This window comes from Cydia amplana, chromosome 5 (assembly GCF_948474715.1).
Source record: "Cydia amplana chromosome 5, ilCydAmpl1.1, whole genome shotgun sequence".
Classification (NCBI taxonomy): domain Eukaryota; kingdom Metazoa; phylum Arthropoda; class Insecta; order Lepidoptera; family Tortricidae; genus Cydia; species Cydia amplana.
In genome coordinates this window covers 10,625,467-10,643,767 of record NC_086073.1, presented here as the reverse complement: position 1 = coordinate 10,643,767, position 18,301 = coordinate 10,625,467, and the positions used below count along the sequence as shown (strand labels likewise).

Sequence of the window (18,301 nt, the reverse complement as noted above, 5' to 3'; positions counted from 1 at the left end):
TCACACTTGTAAATTCGTACGTAAGTGTGACAGGGAGGTAACACGTCGAACGTGGTTCGCGGTAGGCCCTCTGTCCCAATATTATAATCAAGCTCCGACAAAGAAGCAATTACTAAACGTCATAAAGTGCGCGTTGGCACAAAGCAATTTTGGCCATGGTTCAGGCAACTTAGTACTTCGCATCTCCTAAGCTATTAGTTCGACGAATCGAATATACTCAAGCGAGGTTATGAATTATATGATAAATTATTGTTGTCAAAAGCGTAATAGTACATTATTGTCGAGGCTCGGAAGTAGCTACTTGCTGGCTGAGGATTCGTAATTGAATCCGAAGCCAGCAAGTAGCCTTCCAGGCGAGTCATATATAGTGCTTTTCCATGGTCTAATAAAACATGGTCTTCTCTTCCCAGAGTGTCACTTGCCTACGTCACAATAACATTGCCACTTTATTTCAACATAACATGTTACATGGGTACATTATATCTATGGTTAATAAGTTAATTTATTTCTTTATAATTTAATAATTTTCATTTATATGTATTTTATCTGAAATTTTACAATAACACGTCATTTTTAATTATTCGTTAGCAATATCTTCCGATTCACGAAAGAAATTTCAGACGTTCGGGTAATTCTGTTTACACTACTGGCAACACAGGATAGCGCTGTCACATTTGACAATCCGCCATTTTGTCCCTGACCGACCGTCCTTGTCGAACGCGTGTTAATTGTTATTTCCTTCTCGCTCAGTGTCAGCAGTCGCAGTGTTTTCCAAACTTTTCACGTCGTAAGCTTCGTAATTAATGTTTTGTTACGAAAATGGTTGGCTGCTCTATTCGGAACTGTAAGAGTAGGAGTGAAAAGTGCAGTATAGATTTGTTTTATTTTACTATGTTTCTACATGAATAACTTAAAATTAATGCCGTTAAAATAATTTTCACTGTTGGTTAAAATTCTCCCACATTTTAAAGTTTGAGAACCTGTAAACAGCATGATGACGTAGGCAAGTGCCAGTTAGGTCATTCGCGAATCTCGGAAGAGAGTACCAGGCGGAGTATATTATTATACCATGGTGCTTTTCTCAAAAATGGTGCAAGAAATAAAAATATTTTACAGAAGCAACGGTCTAATTATAACAGAAAAGAGTAAAACCATTGAAAATATTTGCTTTGCCGCCTTAAAAAAAAAGTTTATTTTTCTGCTGAAAATAGGTACGCCAACCTATTTGAGACACCTAAATAGTCGCGGTACTAACATTATAATAATACTAATAATAGGTACTGATCATCTGTTTGGCTGTTTAACGGACCTATGCCTTCATTTGATATGGCCATTTCAACTTTTAAGAAATTTGGAACTCGACAAATAATGGAATTTGTATGCAACTTTCCAGTCCCGAAATCGAGACTGCGATGTTTTTAACTTTTAAATTTTTTGACTGACCATAAACCACACACTTGGTGACCTATTTTTTAACCGGCAACGTCGACTTTGCCGTCCATTTTTGAGAAAAAAGGGGTTTCTGTAAATATTATGAGTACACATCGGTATCTCGTGGCATTTAGGTAGCACTTAAAAGATTAGTGATGAGCACACATCGGTAACTCGTGGCACTTAGGTAGCATTTGACAGTTTCTAACAGACTAGTGATGTGACAATGTTCTTCCTATACGAGTCGAGAAAAAGAGACCACTAAGAAAAGAAATTAATTAAACTAATCTTTTAAGTGCTACCTAAATGCCACGAGTTACCTATGTGTTTATTTTACTAGACATTTTTTAAGCAATTCCGTTTTCGTTTTTCGCGATAGGCCCTCAGGAATGGATATCTTAGGTAATTGGTCGCAGCACTCGCAGCTATCGTCATGATAGTAGGGGACATAGCATCCGTCTCTTTATATCGGGCGGCATCATAAACGAAGATAATATATGGTCAATCGTGTCAATATTGTAGCGTTTATTACTGCATCTATCATAAGATGCTGCTACTCCATGGCCGGCACGATTACATCACAATTTATGCGATATATCAACCGATAGAGAACTAATGGAACGAATAAGGTACCTATACATATTTAAGCTTAGAATAAATTTAAAAGTGGAAAAATTACTGTCTTGGGTGAGACTTGAACTCACGGCCTCTGGATCGATACTCCAGCGCTCTGAGCCACCAAGACCTCATCCATAGCCAGTAAATCTTAAAATAAAGTAATTTTCGTCAGTACGTGAGCCTAAACAAATAAAATAACGTCACTGGCCTTAACGTTCTTGAATCCCGATCTTTGTCGAACCGAACGATCAATTCTGGCCGCGGGTGCTACCACATCCGATGTCGTAGGCTCAGCAAGGTCCACGCAGAGAAAAACTTCAGCAGCAAATATCCATCAAAAGAAACAGCAACAGTAATAAGTATACTCTTCAGTTATAAGGCAGAAGTAAAGGCTGCAACAATCGTACGTTCTTAGACGTCGGGTCGGAACCTAACCCAAGCCTCATTTCGTTACAAGAACCAGTGACGTACAAATAAGACTTGGATTAGGTTTAATTTAAACATTAACAGAAACATAATACAATTATATAAATTTTACCTGCATCGAGTAAAATTAAATAAATCAAATCAGAGCTGTGCTATTTGCAACAGAATTCCTAGAGAAAATTGATGAGAAAAAACAAAAGACGGGCGAATGGCTTAGTTTTTATTTTACAACTGGCCAGTGCGCGCGGTGGCTGCACTATGCAGGTTGCCATGTTACAAAATATACATTTATAAACTCCTTTTTAAACAAACTAATTTTGTTCGCAGGTACCCCGGCATATACCTAATATTATGTTCATCTAAATAACATGTGAGTGTAATATTCTGTTTAATAAGTATCTTGGCACGTAGTGTTTCGTCTCACTATTCGTACGAGAATCCGACTACATTCCCCATCTTAATCTAGCCGACAGGCATTCTTGGGATATGGCGGCGCCGTGATAAAAGGTTTATGAAATTCATTACCCGAGTATTTCCAAATCAAACCAGATGTTCCGACTTTCATTACGTAAGTAATTATTTTATTCTTAGAATTTGATCTTTATTTGAAGTAGATTAACGTTCGGTTTTATTAAAATTATGAATTGGACCTCAATCTCAGATTGAAAAAAAAAGAAAATTACTTAAAATAATGTTGGATTTAAACTTTTCCTCTTAGGTCGAATTGAGATTGGGGGGAAAAGATGTTATTAGTGAAATTATGAAGTAAAAGGTAAAAGTCATAGCAATTACAGCAACTGCCTACACGGCATTATAGATGATAATTCAGGAGACGTGGACAGGATGGACCCTACGCATTCAGTTACTATTAAGTATAAGCTACTGTTTCGAACCAGTATTAGTGAGATTAATTCTCCTTTTTTATTTAAATGGGTAGGTAAATTTATGCACGCGCGACATGCACGGTCACCTTAAAAATAGAATAATTCCGCAAAATTTAACGTCAGAGTGGTTACTTTTTGTGACAATACATTTATTTTCTTCTCAAAGTGCTGTCATAACTGTTAAAGAGGTTCATTTATTTGTATTAAATTATACTTTATTTCTTAATTAATTAATCACTCATGACTGGCAATTTCTTCTACGATGACAGTTTTTAGATCAATACAATATTATGAAGTAAAAGAATATATTCTTTTTGGTTTTTACTTTCATCTGCCATTTCATTGATCTAAATCAATACAATATTATGAAGTAAAAGAATTTTTTTTTTGTTTTTTCTTCCATCTGCCATTTTATTGTAGGTAAATAGTGTAAATACATACATTTAATTGCTTGTGGTTTAAACATTAATTAACAATAGTTCGCCAATTATAGTCAAATAAGTTTTTGTCAAAAATTTAATTTTTGATACAAGTTTTTATCGCTGACTGTACTTTTATTTCCACAGGCAACTAATGCTTATCGAGACAATTCTAAAAACCCCAAACAGAATTAGGTTCCGTTATTTTTCCACAGAGTTCCTATGGCCACCCCCTGTCTCCATCAACAGATCAGCTCGATGGTACCATAATATTGCATTGTCACCCGACTTACATACGTATGAAAATTTTCAGCTTCATTAGAATTTGGGATGTGGGTCAAATTTAACTCGCAAGATTTGACCCGTACCAACATACATAGGTAGAGTCTGTGCGGAAAGAGAAGAGTCATGGAATGTAAGGGAACCCATACATTCTATGGCTCTTCTCTTTCCGCACAAACTCTACATTGCATGTTAGTAAAAAGCTTGTAAAATAGACCAAAAAGCTAAGCAGAGCAAACGCGTTACTTTAGGTATACTACATGGTTACTACATTGTTTATAATAAATGCGGCGTCACCCGGTTTTTTTTAACGGGATCAAAATAAGAATACTTATTATAGGTACATTTATTTGTTTCAATACATGTTAAATCTAAAAATAAATAATACTAAACTTGAAATAAACCTACTTAAAAATTTTACAATAATAGAAAAAATACCCACCTATGAAAGGTACATGTTTAATTTACTCTGTGCTTATATTATATGTACATATATAATTCACCCAAACCTTATTTTTATACATAATATATGTACCTATCGCCGATACATTATGATAATTTTACTTGAAGCTGAATTAACTTAGGTCAATGTCATGCATCTATTGTAGGCACTACCCACCAGGGTATTTATTTAGTATCCAAATTAAGATAACTATGTCAAGAAAAATAAAAAGGTGATATTGTTCACATAAGATAATATTTTTCTTTAATCCTGATTTTGTTTATTCTTTCTTTCTTGATTACTTTGTTAGTGTTCCGTTCAAGTAAGGGTACCTAACAACGAAACGAAAACAAAATAACAAAACAAATAATCCAAATTGATTAATTTAATGTACCATAATGAAATCGGCCTTAAAAGGAATAAAACAAAACATTGTAAAAAAAGTAGGAAAATAATTTAATTAATTACGATCGTTTGAGTTATGTTTAAAATGTAAAAAATAAACATTATTCTTGGTTGATCCAAGGATATTTTAGTTTAGCTGAAATTCCACGCTAAACCTTCTTTTGAGGTGCGAATACAACCTTGAATGTCACCACTTTGGAATTGCCGAATCTTTCTGAGGGATTATTATCTTTAATAGATGTAACTTAAAGTACTCCCTCGAGGCAGTTTGTTATGGGTCGACCTGATCAAAGGCAAACTGATCGTGATATTAAATCCGTCTTTGTCTGGCTCGTAAAATCGTCCAACTCGTTAGGGGTAGTTGGTATTAAAATGTATAACAGCCTGAGCCGTGAAATAAAAGAGGCGGCTTCTTACGAGCTATTTGTTAAAATGTTAAAAGAGTTTTTGATTGACCAGTGCCCTGTTTGTCAAAAGCTTGTAACTTGTAATACAAGTGGAAGTCCCTTTCTAACAAAAGCTGTCAAAAAGTGACATCCGCTTGTATTACAAGTTACAAGCTTTTGAGAAACGAGCTCCAGGCGTTCTATATGGTAAAACAATTTTATAGTAAATTGAATGTAAAATGATTCCTTTATATTCTAAACATTTGTATTTTTGCTTTTTAACCGACTTCCAAATCTAAAAGGAGGAGGTTATCAATTCGGTTGTATGTTTTTTTTTATTTTTTTTTATTTTTTTTTATGTTTGTTACTCCATATCTCCGAGTATCTGGACCGATTTTGAAAATTATTTTTTTGATTGTATGTATATGCATACAGATTGGTCCCGTTTTTGTCAAAACCCAGTTCTGATGATGGGATCCATGAGGAATCGAGGGAACTCCTCAAATCTTAAAGGCACACATATAGTGATTTTTGTATTTTTATCAACAAATCAAGCATATACATTCAAAAAAGTGACATTTGATGAAGTGGAACTGCTGATGATGATCAGAACGGAACTCTTCAACGATGCATAGCACACGTCTGACGATTTGTCCTCTTCGTTATGTTTGTTAAGCAAGTTAAGTTTTTAAGCTACATTTTTGTCAAGCTCGAGTGCTGATGATGGGATCCATGAGGAATCGAGGGAACTCCTCAAATCTTAAAGGCATGCGTATAGAGATTTTTGTATTTTCGTCAACAAATCAAGCATGTACATAAAAAAAGTGACATTTGATGAAGTGGAACTGCTGATGATGATCAGAACAGAACTCTTCAACGACGCATAGTTCACGTTTGGCGATTTGTCCTCTTCGTTATGTTTGTTAAGCAAGTTAAGTTTTTAAGCCACAATTTTGTCAAGCTCGAGTTCTGATGATGGGATCCACGAGGAATCGAGGGAACTCTCCTCCAATCTTAAAGGCATGCGTATAGAGATTTTTGTATTTTCATCAGAAAATCGAGCATTTTCATTAAAAACTGTCGCATTTGATGAAGTGGAACTGCTGATGATGATCATAACGGAACTCTTCAACGACGCATAGCTCGCATTTGGCGATTTGTCCTTTTCGTTATGTTTGTTAAGCAAGTTAGGTTTTTAGGCACATTTATGTCAATCTCAAGTCCTGAACATGGTATCCATGAGGAATCGAGGGAACTTCTCAAATCTTAAAGGCATCCGTATAGAATTTTATATATTTTCATCAGAAAATCAAGCATTTACATTAAAAACTGTGGCATTTGATGATGTGGAACTGCTGATGATGATCAGAACAGAACTCCTCAACGACGCATAGTACACGTTTTGTGATTTTCAATTTCGATTTTGACTTGGATTGGGCCCCGGACTCCGGACTCGGACCCGTACTCGGACTCGGACCCAGACCCGGACCTTGACCCGGAAAACCACTATGATACCTAAACTAAATCAACCACTATGATTACCATAAAATGTATACATATTACCAAATAAAGTATAAGCACCGTTAAGTGGGTTAGGCTAGTAGTTAGAGAAGTCGGTTTTTTTCTATTAAAGATTATTGATGGCTTTTATTGACATTTGTATTATATAACTGTTTTATCTACACACATGTCATTAGTGCTCTATAATGCGTTCAGAAACCGTAGGAAATGACCAGCTTTATTACAACCAATTTTAAAATGAGAACTTTCCTATCTGGGGTAGTAGGAAAATCTGTACTGTAATGTTATAACGTTATAAATTGTTTGTATCGTTATGAGTTTAAATTTGGAACAGCAGTCAAAACTCAAGTGGGTCTCTATTCTAGTTAGGGTGGAGCGAAATCCAAAATTCTTGAATATAGCAATGGAACCCCTCTAAAAGGATGTCTAATTTTTTATTATTTAAGGGAAAAATAATAAATAAAATATTGGTATATACTTTTAGCCCTCTACTATTCGATTATATATAGCAATATATGTATATTTTTAATAAATTTAATTTATGCTTATTTTTTTTATAACAAGTTTTATTCATTCAAGGACATCTTTTTGTTACAGATATACTCGATTCCTATACTTATTTTTGTTTATAACGTATATTTTTATGACACGGTAAAACCACGTAAATAGGGGTTTTATGGAAAAAGCCCTTTAACCCGGATATTGTACACAAATTGGAGTTTACAACTTATTACAGAACCGTGAAAACCATTTTGAACGTGATAAGATAATAAAAATACTACTAGTATAAGTTAATATATGCCTAATATACGTGTGAACATGACCCAAAAAGGGCGTAAGCGACGCCGAAGGGCAAAATTTGACGCTTATTTAAACATATAAGTAACCCATTTTTTGCAGTAAAATTATACTTTTCGTAATCAATAACATCGTTACTTTGGCACAAGAACGTCTAAAAAAAAATAACTCATATATTTTTTTTACACTGTAGCATTTTCCTTGTTTTGCATGAAATTGCTGTTTAATATGAAAGTTTGAAATTTTATTATTTCATAAATATTGAAAATGGCACAAAAATTTTGGTAATAACTTATTATACGCTTATAAAGTATTATATAATTTCAATAAAATGTACACATATTAGTGAAATAGTATATTTAAATAATTGATGAAAATTTACCTTTATTAATTTCTTTAGCGGCTGGGTAGAGGGCTAAAAGTTGTGTTTATTTTGAATCTTGATAAAATCACTATAATCTACATGACAAACTGCAACTTTTTGTACCGGTTCCACATTGATAATCAAAATTTTATTTTTTCCCATACAACGACGCTCCACCCTAATTCTAGTATCCATAGATATTAAAACAGTTATCGATACGAAACGTCAATTTAGTATGTTTTTTAATACTAGTAGTTCGCCCCGAACTGAGAACTCGCGGTTAACCAAAAATTATATAGCGATTGACTTTGTTGCACCTACTTAGGTACATACTCGTATAGTGCGACATAAAATAATAGAAAATAAATGAGGACGCCACTTTCTACGTAACTGCAGTCACATTTTTGACGTAAAATGCTTATACATGGCAACAATTTACTATGGACATTTTTGAGTTCCATTTTATTTAATTTCAACTATTTTATGTCGCTCTATAGGCGGCAATGGATCAAAGATCGCGTGGATTTATTGCAAGGTCTGTGGAGCCCTTAACTGATTGATTTAAGCAAAGAGTAGTATGTATAATATAGTTGGCCAAGCAGATCTTGTCAGTAGAAAAAATGTAGACGCGAAGGGATATGGTCGCATAGAAAATTTGAGTTTCGCGCCATTTTCTACTGACAAGATTTGCTTTTTTGCATCAATTTTGAAGCGCCATTTACAAGTTTAGCGTTAAGTAATATAGATGGCGCTATTTTTTCGAATAAAGGGCTTCGTATACGGCTGTCCCTCCCCTGGATTTAAGTCACCACCATAGAGATTAAAATAAACTGTATCTGTGCTAAGCCGAAATATTTCCTGTCAAATGTCAAATACATATGTCATGTTTATTCTAATTTATTTTTATCTTGCTAATTATTTCAAAATGGTAAATTTAAAAGTGTAAGTCGAGCACTTTCATTTGATACTAAACTCGACCATGTTTCTTGCAAAAAAATGACCAGAATAGCAAGACCTCTCACAAACAGCTTTTTGGCCTTCTAAGCTCTTCTAGCTCAATAACCTCTTGATCGGGCCTGCTCATAATTTAATGACTAAAATATAATGCCCTCGACTACACGTTTACCCAATTTCATTTAAATTAGAACAAATTTACTTAAGTTATTGAGTATCAAACTATCTTCTGACAGTTCAGCTTAAAAACATCGAAATGCCGAGACGTGCCGCTAGCCAGCCGCGTGTTCAAAGTCGAATGTAAGAACTTCGCTTCGCTTCGCTCGCTCGTTCGATAAACCGCACGATATTTGATCTCGAGTGACATGAGAATAGGGACTTCATTCTTTTGTCTAAGAATTTAAAAAACCTATGGATGCGTGACATGCGTGAAAAAAGTTTTCATTCACCGCCATTTGAGGTACAGTTTATCTTTTAATTAGTTTTACTGTACATAATTAGGCATTAAAACACTCGTGTTATACTCACTAACGTTCGTTTCTTAAACCCACACTCGTATTTTAATGCCTCTCATTATGTAGCAGTCACATAAACTACTATTGACATTTTATATATGTTACTTTATAATTTAGTGTAAGTTATGTATTTTTTAATTTTCATTTTATTTTGTATTGTATACCTATGTGTGTATTTGACATGTGTTTTTGGCATTAAAGATATTGAATTTGAATTTGCTACTTTGAAATAATCACCGAATAGAAAGAGAAGCAATCCTTTATATGTAGAAGTAGCGACACAAACACTTAAAAACTACCTACTGTTGGGTCAGTATATTTTTGTTAAATGGTTTAGAAAAAAAGCCTGCGTCATCATATCTTCATGAGTCACGACTCAAGTTTACCAAAGACTAGACTAGATAAATTACGACTGTAAATCTTACTCAAAAATAAACAAGAAGTATCGTATTTTACCTAGTATAATAAATAAAACTAAATCATAATGATAGATGATATGCTAGCAATTTTGGATAATTTTCTTTAAATCTATTCACAGGAATCGAAGGCTCATACCTATTAGATGTTTCGTTACAGATTTACAAATAAATATAATGTTTAAAAGATGGCCGCGAGGAGCGCGCATGAGGAGCCTAAAAGCGTTTTCACAATTTCCGATCCGTTATCGCATGTCGGATTGACTACAAAGAAGCAAAAAGTAAAAAGTGCTTTTTTATATTTTTATACAATTACCTAATGATTGCTTGTTATGCAGAAGAAAGCTTTAATAATGCAATAAATAAATAGAAAAGCTAGATGCTATAGAGAATTTTCTATAGTGGGTCAAGAACCTTGTGTAACGTGGGATCGTTAGACCCCAACATTACAGCTCGCCACAAGCTTCCCTGCATTCACTGCTTACACCAGGCGTGCCTCACTCCGCGATTTCGTCGCTTTGCTACAGGTAGCTAAAAGTACTTCCGTTCGGCCCCAATTTTGGGGAAAGCCATAAGCCGCGCGTGGCGGTGTCGCCACCTAGCGGCCATATCAGTGCTGATAGGTGCTGATCGTAACAGACGCGTTATGTTAGAGAGTGAGTCTTCTGTACTTAGTACTATTATTTATTCTGTGCTTACACTGAGAAAACCAGCGGGCGATGGGGTCATTACATCCCTTAAGCCTTAACACGGTATTATAAAAATAAAAACTTTTGGCAACGCAACGGATTAAATAAGTTAAGGTGGGTTAAGACTATCACCAGGCCAAGACAAACACTTGTATGGAATCCTCATTCTGTTTGTCTTGCCCCGAGCAAAATAAACTATGTTCGTCTTACCCCACCCCACCGTACCTTAATACCTTTCTTTTGGAGGAAACTCTGCTGGTATCAGTTTCACACACTTAATTATTTAATTCCTCCCTATTTATACACGACACGATTAGGTATTTGTTTTCGCCACTCACATGGACGGGCGTCTTAAGTGCTCGACTAATCTCAAAGAAGTTTGTCAAATGCGAGGATTTAATAGTGGAAACAAAATTATTATTTGTTCATGGAGCATGGCCAACCCCGATCTCTAAAGCAGTTGCCAGATAGGGATACATTTCAAATGAACTAATTGTAGCTTGTAAAGTTTTATGAATAAGGACGTTAATATTTGTTAACATTATATTACATCCGGAAATGTATCACTATCGCTACATAGTATAAAACAAAGTCGCTTCCCTGTCTGAATGTATGCTTAGATCTTTAAAACTACACAACGGATTTAGATGCGGTTTTTTTTAATAGATAGAGTGATTCAAGAGGAAGGTTTATGTATATATAATTTGTTAAACCGTGCGAAGCCGGGGCGGATCGCTAGTGTGTCAATAAATGTACTTTTAGTTTACTTACAATTATGGTAGTCTGTTAATCCAGATCACATAAATCAAACACGAAAGAACAGCTTTATCAAATTTCGTATAGTTAATTATTACAATTTATTTTATATTTTGTTGTTTTCTATCTATCTAGACTGACACATTTGCACAAAGCTAAACTTAATTGTTACTGCTTTGGCATACAGACAAACAGCCCCTGAAGCTATTTACTTAATGATCTCTTAGTGCTGAGAATCTACTAAGTACCTACGTAATTATGCACGCACACTCAAGATTACCAAATTTGAGTACGAGAAATGCTGCTACTGTACTAATACATTTCTGTTTTATCTCTATACATATAGTAGGAAAACTACCAGTGATAGTAGATAGTAGACGTATTTATAGACGTATCTTACATTCTTGAGAACGAGAGTCGACTTATTAACTATATTTTACTTTACTTGCTATGAACTAATTATTAATTCTTTATATTACTATAAAATTGGCTGTGAAGTGGGGATTTATTTACAAACATAAACATATAAAAACAGAAATAATACCTACAAAATTAAAATGAACTAAAACTATCTACCTATATGTACCTATATGTACAGATATCTTAATAAATGAACCAAATTTCATATGTTTATGTTTAATAGAGCCGATTCAGGTAAAATTAAGCATTTATTTAGTCTACATTTTATTTATAATTAGTTTTATTTTATAAATAAATTAGTTTATTTTTTAACCATAAAGAACTTCCTTCCTTCCGTACTTTTATAAACATATATTTTATCATAAAATATAGGTTACGTGTAAAAGAGCTCCAGAGAGTTGTTGACTAAAATGTAATCGAGATTTTCCTTAACTTTGAATCTCCATTGCTTGCTCAAATAGTTTATATATCTTCGCGATAGTTTATATATAACTGCGATGAAAGTCGTTTGTGAGATGCGCACCGGCCACCAAGACAATTGTCGTATCAAAACAAGACTAAAATCATAACAAATTGATAAATCAGAATATGTCTCCAGAGCACTCCCAAATTTCTATCTGGCTGTTGAAAGAAAGTGTGACTGATGGTATCCCAAATTTTATTTAAAATGACGCGGATAATATGGTTCATAAAACGGTATATCACAATTCGATTTCATTTCGGTGCGATTCACAAGCTCTTCAGATTTACCTAAGGATTGATTTATGTTTTCACGCATGGAGCATGTCTTATACGAAGTTAATTTACGTGAAAAACAGCCTTTGTGACGGATTTATTTTAGTAATTTATAATTTATAAATAAAATAGCAGTTTATGTACCATCACGCTCCGAGATTGTTATGCCATTTAGGGTTCTAGCTAATTTGGTTGTCCCATAACGAAAATAAATGGCATAACAATCACGCAGCGTGACTGTACGTCTAACCAACATCTATCCCATTAGTTAGTTATTAGGTACCTATTTATTGAGTGTGTTTACCAAACATCATCCAAATGAACTGACGCAAGATGGTCGAAAATTGTAATAAAATGTATCTTCGTTTGTTACAGGTATCCTGAGTTAAAAAAAATGAAAGGGAGCAAAAAAAGTATACCCTACATTATAATCTACATAAATTAATGGATGGATCCGGAAAAGTCGCGACCAGTAACATGTTGGGAACAAAACAGCTAATCGTTTCAAATATTCAGTCGAGCGTCTGGGTCGCCGCAAATAGAAGCCACCCCAGCGGGCCAATCCATAGTAAAGAATCGTTTATTAACGTTTCGAGAATAAATAACAGTAATCCTTTAAACGACGATGAATACATTTTTGATAGAACAGATATAAGAGCAATATTCATCGCTCTTTATACGATAGTATTTTGCTGTTGTTTCTTCGGTAAGTACTTATCTACAGGCTCTACTTGTTTTTATTTATTAAGTTTATTGTTTTGTTGCTATTTCGTCCCGTTAGCCAGGAGATGACAGCAACACAGTTTAGGCACAAAAAAGTAGGTAATCCTACTTACAAAATAGTACATTGTTGCCGAGGGATGGAAAGAAAGGCATTTTCTGACTCGGACCTTTTGCCAGGCCTAGCACCCTGATTCCACCGCGGTATACATAGTGCTTTTCTCAAACATGTGTAAGGAAATACTGAAATATATAGTATATTTGGCGAATGTATCGGACAAATATACTAGGAGTAAAATAAATCATACGAATATGACGACGAATATAAAATATTATTTATGTTTTACTCCCAACATCGTACCGAATAGCCCCATTTTACGGTAATTATATTTGTACACTGAAGCATACTTACTTTGTATTTTCTTTATCACTCAATTTCAGTCGCAATAAATCATTGTCAACTCTTTATTCTCATTAAAATCTATGAAGTGTTAAATCGAGCAATTGATTGCTTACTGTCTAAACGAAAATGTACCCTTGGCTTAACTTCATTCAGGGTATCCAATCATTTCAAGAATAAAAAGTATTTTACTATTATTAATATATAGTACATTGTTGCCGAGGGATGGAAAATGCCTGTTTCCACCGAGGTGTATAGTGCTTTTCTCAAACATATAAAGAAATACTGAAATATAATAATCCCATCAAAAACATTACTTGTAAAAAGATGCAAATCTCGCAACGCAATTATTCTACTACAAAAAAGTTTTGAGATGTAATATGAAACCAAGTCGGTTAATATTTGTTAAAACCGTATCAATATAAGATATCTTTAATTTTTAATGCGTATAGTGACTTGGCTTACTTGCTCCGTGCTAAGTAAATTCAATTTTTAGACAGTTTATTTCTCGATTTTGGTCACCGTAGCCTATGGGTATTTCATTGCAAGTTTGAGAAAAGCTCTATACAAATCTCGGGATTGACGAAAAACGGGGTCGACGGCCGCGTACGGTCTATATCTACTTGGCCTGCAACCGTTCGTTTCCCGGCCTCTATATTAATGTACTAATGTATACACATTTTCCACTTTTAATTTATATGACTTTACAACACCAACTTCCTTACACAATATAACCATACATTCATTCATTCATTTTTAGAATTGTATAAAGTTACTTAACCAAATAACACCTAAATGTCCTTATTCATAGTACCTTTTGACTTAGACATTTTTACCTTTGAAGTTGGCACATGAAAGGTCAGTGAGAGGCAATTGTAAGTGCACGGTTCCAAATAAACGGGAAACGAATAGAATTTTTCAAATGCCGCAAGGGCAGGTGTTTACGACTGAATTGTGTCCGTTCATGTGTCGCACCCGCAATAACAATGCCATTCGTTACTTTTATTGCCTACAAAACGTAAATTTTACTACAGTGGCCAGTGATGTATTTTATGAGTAATGTGGTGACATTTTAAAATAAATGTACACCATAAATTAGGAGGATCTATCTGTACAGGGAAGTTGTTATAAGGCACAGGCCGTTGCTTTAATTAGAAAAACAAAAATGCCGCATCGAATTGCCGTTTAAAAGGGATGTGCAACATTTATTTGTGCCTCTAACCGAATCACGGGCTTTCTGTTACCTTCGATAGCAGTTCTTTCATTGAGAAACAAACTGAAACTGTCTAGGTAATTATCCCAGATAGTTTTCCTTAGTTTCAGTCTGTATATAATGTAGGTAGGTAGGTAGGAGACAAACTTTACTGGTTAACAATACTTTTGTAATTTAGTTTAGATATTAATGTTGTAAAGTAACACGTTGTAAAGTATAGTCTCAGGAAAGAGAGGAGCATATACACACTACCAACCTATGCAAAGCTTGTCCGTTATTAGCTACCTACTTACATTATAAGTCAAACGGTCATATCATAATTTACGGTTGGACAATTTTATACCGTAAGTTTGCCGATAAGTACAAAATTTATTGAAACCTTTAAATGTCATGATCGATCCCCTATATTAATAATGAATGCAGACACTATCAACCAATAAATATTGCAACTTAATACTTTTACTGGAAGGTTTAACGTAATTACCGTACACCTGCGCAATATTACTTTTGTATTGATATTGTTATCACCGTGACTGGTTAAGTACCTATATCATAATTTTGTGCACCGTACCGTAGTATGTGTTCTGTTCGTAAGTATACAGGAAAATGGTTATTTGTTTTACAAGAAGACAAAGTTGTTCTTAAAATCCTCGTGATTATATTGATATCCGAGATAATCCGAGCAAGCGAATGATACCGAAATTAAACCACGAGTGTAAGGGTAACATTCCATTTCTGACCGCAGCTGCACTACTGGTACTGAACGCGCCGCTGTTACTGTCAATTTCCATAGTAAAATTGACAGTAGTGCAGCTGCGGTTGGAAATGGAGTGTCACCTTCAGAGTGGTAAGAAGCAGGGATCGGGTACCGGTATTTTTTGTATGGGAACGGAAACGGTATTTTTTCGTTCTTTGCTAATTACTTCATTTCTAATTGGGCAATCTAATAATACGAAGTCGTAACCTAAAAACACAACTGAGTCCTACATTTCGAGTATAAAATAATTCGAAAAATATGGTTATTTCTAAGTTTTTGCAAAAAACCGGTTCCGATCCCTGGTAAGAAGGTTTGCAAGACTGTGAAGTTGCTAGGCACGAGTGAATAAACCATTTTTTTTTACAACAACACGAGTAAAATATTAAGTGTAAACCACAACAAATCAATTCTAAATGAATGCTATATTAAATATTTATCTCTTAAAATAATCACTTAAAAGTCAACCCCACCGGCCAACATGAGGAAATAACTCAAAATTTCCATCAAAAAACTTTGCGACTCTGGTGGTAAAAATAAATCTCATAATATTTTTGATGTACCTACCTATAAAGATGGTACCTTTACGAGCTGGATGGTGAGACTAATCCCAATAAAGCGTAGTTTACCCTCTGGGTTGGAAGGTCAGATGACAGTCGCTTTCGTAAAAACTAGTGCCAACTAGTGGTATTCGTTGCCAAGCGGACGCCACGCTCCCACACTCTAAAAAAAATTTGGTTGGCCCTATCAATATCTTGATAGTCGTAATCAAGCATCTTGATTCCATACGAGCCTAACAAGAACTTAGACACATCAAATAAGGTAATTCTGATTGCTATTACTATATCTATGTAACTGAACCAATTAAGATCTTGTTCAATATTTACACGAAAAATAATTATGCTAACTAATTGATCCTAGCAAGATCAACTAAGGGCTTGATCATTATTATCATGATAAGTTACTGTACCAACTAATACAAACAAGTCAGTTTAACTAAGATGTAGGTCAATATTAACATGAAGAATTACTGTATTAACTATTTGACCCAAATAAGTTCAACTAAGAACATGATTACATCGACTAATGCACCTTATTAGCCTGAACTAAGATATTGTTAAATTTGAATCTCAATTGTTTAATCATTTCAACTAAGATGTAAATCAATGTTAACATGAAGAATTACTGTATCAACTATTTGACCCTAATAAGTTCAACTAAGAACATGATTGCATCGAGTTATGCATCTTATTAGCCAGAACTAAGAAATTGTTAAATTTGAATCTCAATTGTTTAATCAGTTCAACTATGAAGCTTGTCTAGTACAATATACCATTCTTCATCAATTGTACTAGTACAATAAAACACAACAACAAACAACAAGCTTCATAGTTGAACTGATTAAACAATTGAGATTCAAATTTAACAAAGTAAAGTTTTATGAAAAGGGGGTAAATGAATAAAACAAAAAATATATATAATAAGATGTTATTTATTCATCTAAACATTTAGAAAACTAAACGTTTTACATTTAAAAATCGAACTTTCTTTTACATACCTTACATATATATTATAATTAACATTTAAAACGGGCTACAAATATAATGACCGTTTGGCGCACAACCGTCGATTTCCCCCTTATGGGCGGAATTATATGTTGGCGGCAGGCTCGGGGACGTCTGTCGCCTACACGAGGGTCCCTGGGATGGCCAATGCGCAAAAAATGGCGCACTCTTAGAGAAGTAAAGGGAAACAGTTCCTCCGAAGTCGAGTCCGCAGTTCGGACAGCCGCTGGCGGGGTTTCGGAAGCATGGTCCCGATCGTTTCCCGTGCCTCGCCTTAAAGCCTTGAGGCCGCCAACGCCCACATAACCATCCCGGCCCGTCCCCGCGCCTTTTATTCCCGTCGCCGCGATTAGCACTTGCTCCATGTTGCACATACACTATTATACATTAGGTACACAAAGCAAAGGTAACACGTTCACTGTTCCAGGCTTGCCGTGAAATAAAGGCACAAGTAAAGTTTATTTCGTTGACGCGTACTTGAATGACTAAGTAGTTGAATGTTGAACGTCGAGGCTGAGACTGACTCCCCACTCGCACGGTCACAGGCGCCGCAGGGGCGCGGGCGGGGAGGACCGCGGGTGCACCGGCGCCCCCCTACTTATCTCTTGATTGAACGGATTAACTGATTATTTAATTTAATTATGAAGAAAATCGATTTAACAAATAATTCTTAATAGAATGGAATATTAGTTTCGTAATTAATACAATAACTTGATCATAATGGGATTGAATGTTTTATCTTCGTTGTTCTAAATATTATATGTTTAGTTGATTAAAATACCAAGTCTTACGTAAATCAACAAAGAGAAAATAATCACATAAACTATTAAGATGTTCATAACTATTACCATATTTATCTGTTTTAATTAATTTGTTAAGGATTGAATCAACCTACGTTACATAATTATGCCAACAAGTTAATGATAGATGCAAAGTATACAATTGTTAGGATTAATAACATACCTACTTTATTAGTTCAATCACAGATACACTTATTGTTTTAAGTAATCAGGTTTCTTTGATTTATATAAGATCGTTATTGTTATAATTAACTTAACGTCAACTAAGAGAAAACTGCTCTTAGTTGGTCTTCATTTTTTAGAGTGCATGAGCCGTGGCAAAATGCCGGCACAACGCGACGAAGATGATGTTAGAATTACGCGTTAGAATTATTTCATTGTTTAAAGC

General features: G+C 34.6%; 1 protein-coding gene and 2 long non-coding RNA genes across 3 annotated transcripts in view; 2 read left to right on the top strand and 1 right to left on the bottom strand.

Annotated features, from left to right (window-relative positions):
• Positions 1-1,505, top strand: part of LOC134648015 (uncharacterized) — a 200,760-nt gene extending 199,255 nt beyond the window's left edge. The window contains exons 2-3 of the long non-coding RNA XR_010096872.1: positions 1,212-1,247; positions 1,278-1,505. This is a non-coding gene — a long non-coding RNA (uncharacterized LOC134648015). The remainder of the gene's footprint in view (positions 1-1,211; positions 1,248-1,277) is intronic.
• LOC134648019 (uncharacterized) overlaps positions 1-18,301 on the bottom strand; it is a 188,134-nt gene that overhangs the window by 62,641 nt on the left and 107,192 nt on the right. The window lies entirely within an intron of this gene.
• Positions 12,884-18,301, top strand: part of LOC134647945 (trissin receptor-like) — a 46,085-nt gene continuing 40,667 nt past the window's right edge. The window contains exon 1 of the mRNA XM_063502330.1: positions 12,884-13,167. Within this exon, the coding sequence (XP_063358400.1) occupies positions 12,906-13,167 (262 nt within the window). The 5' untranslated portion in view covers positions 12,884-12,905. The remainder of the gene's footprint in view (positions 13,168-18,301) is intronic.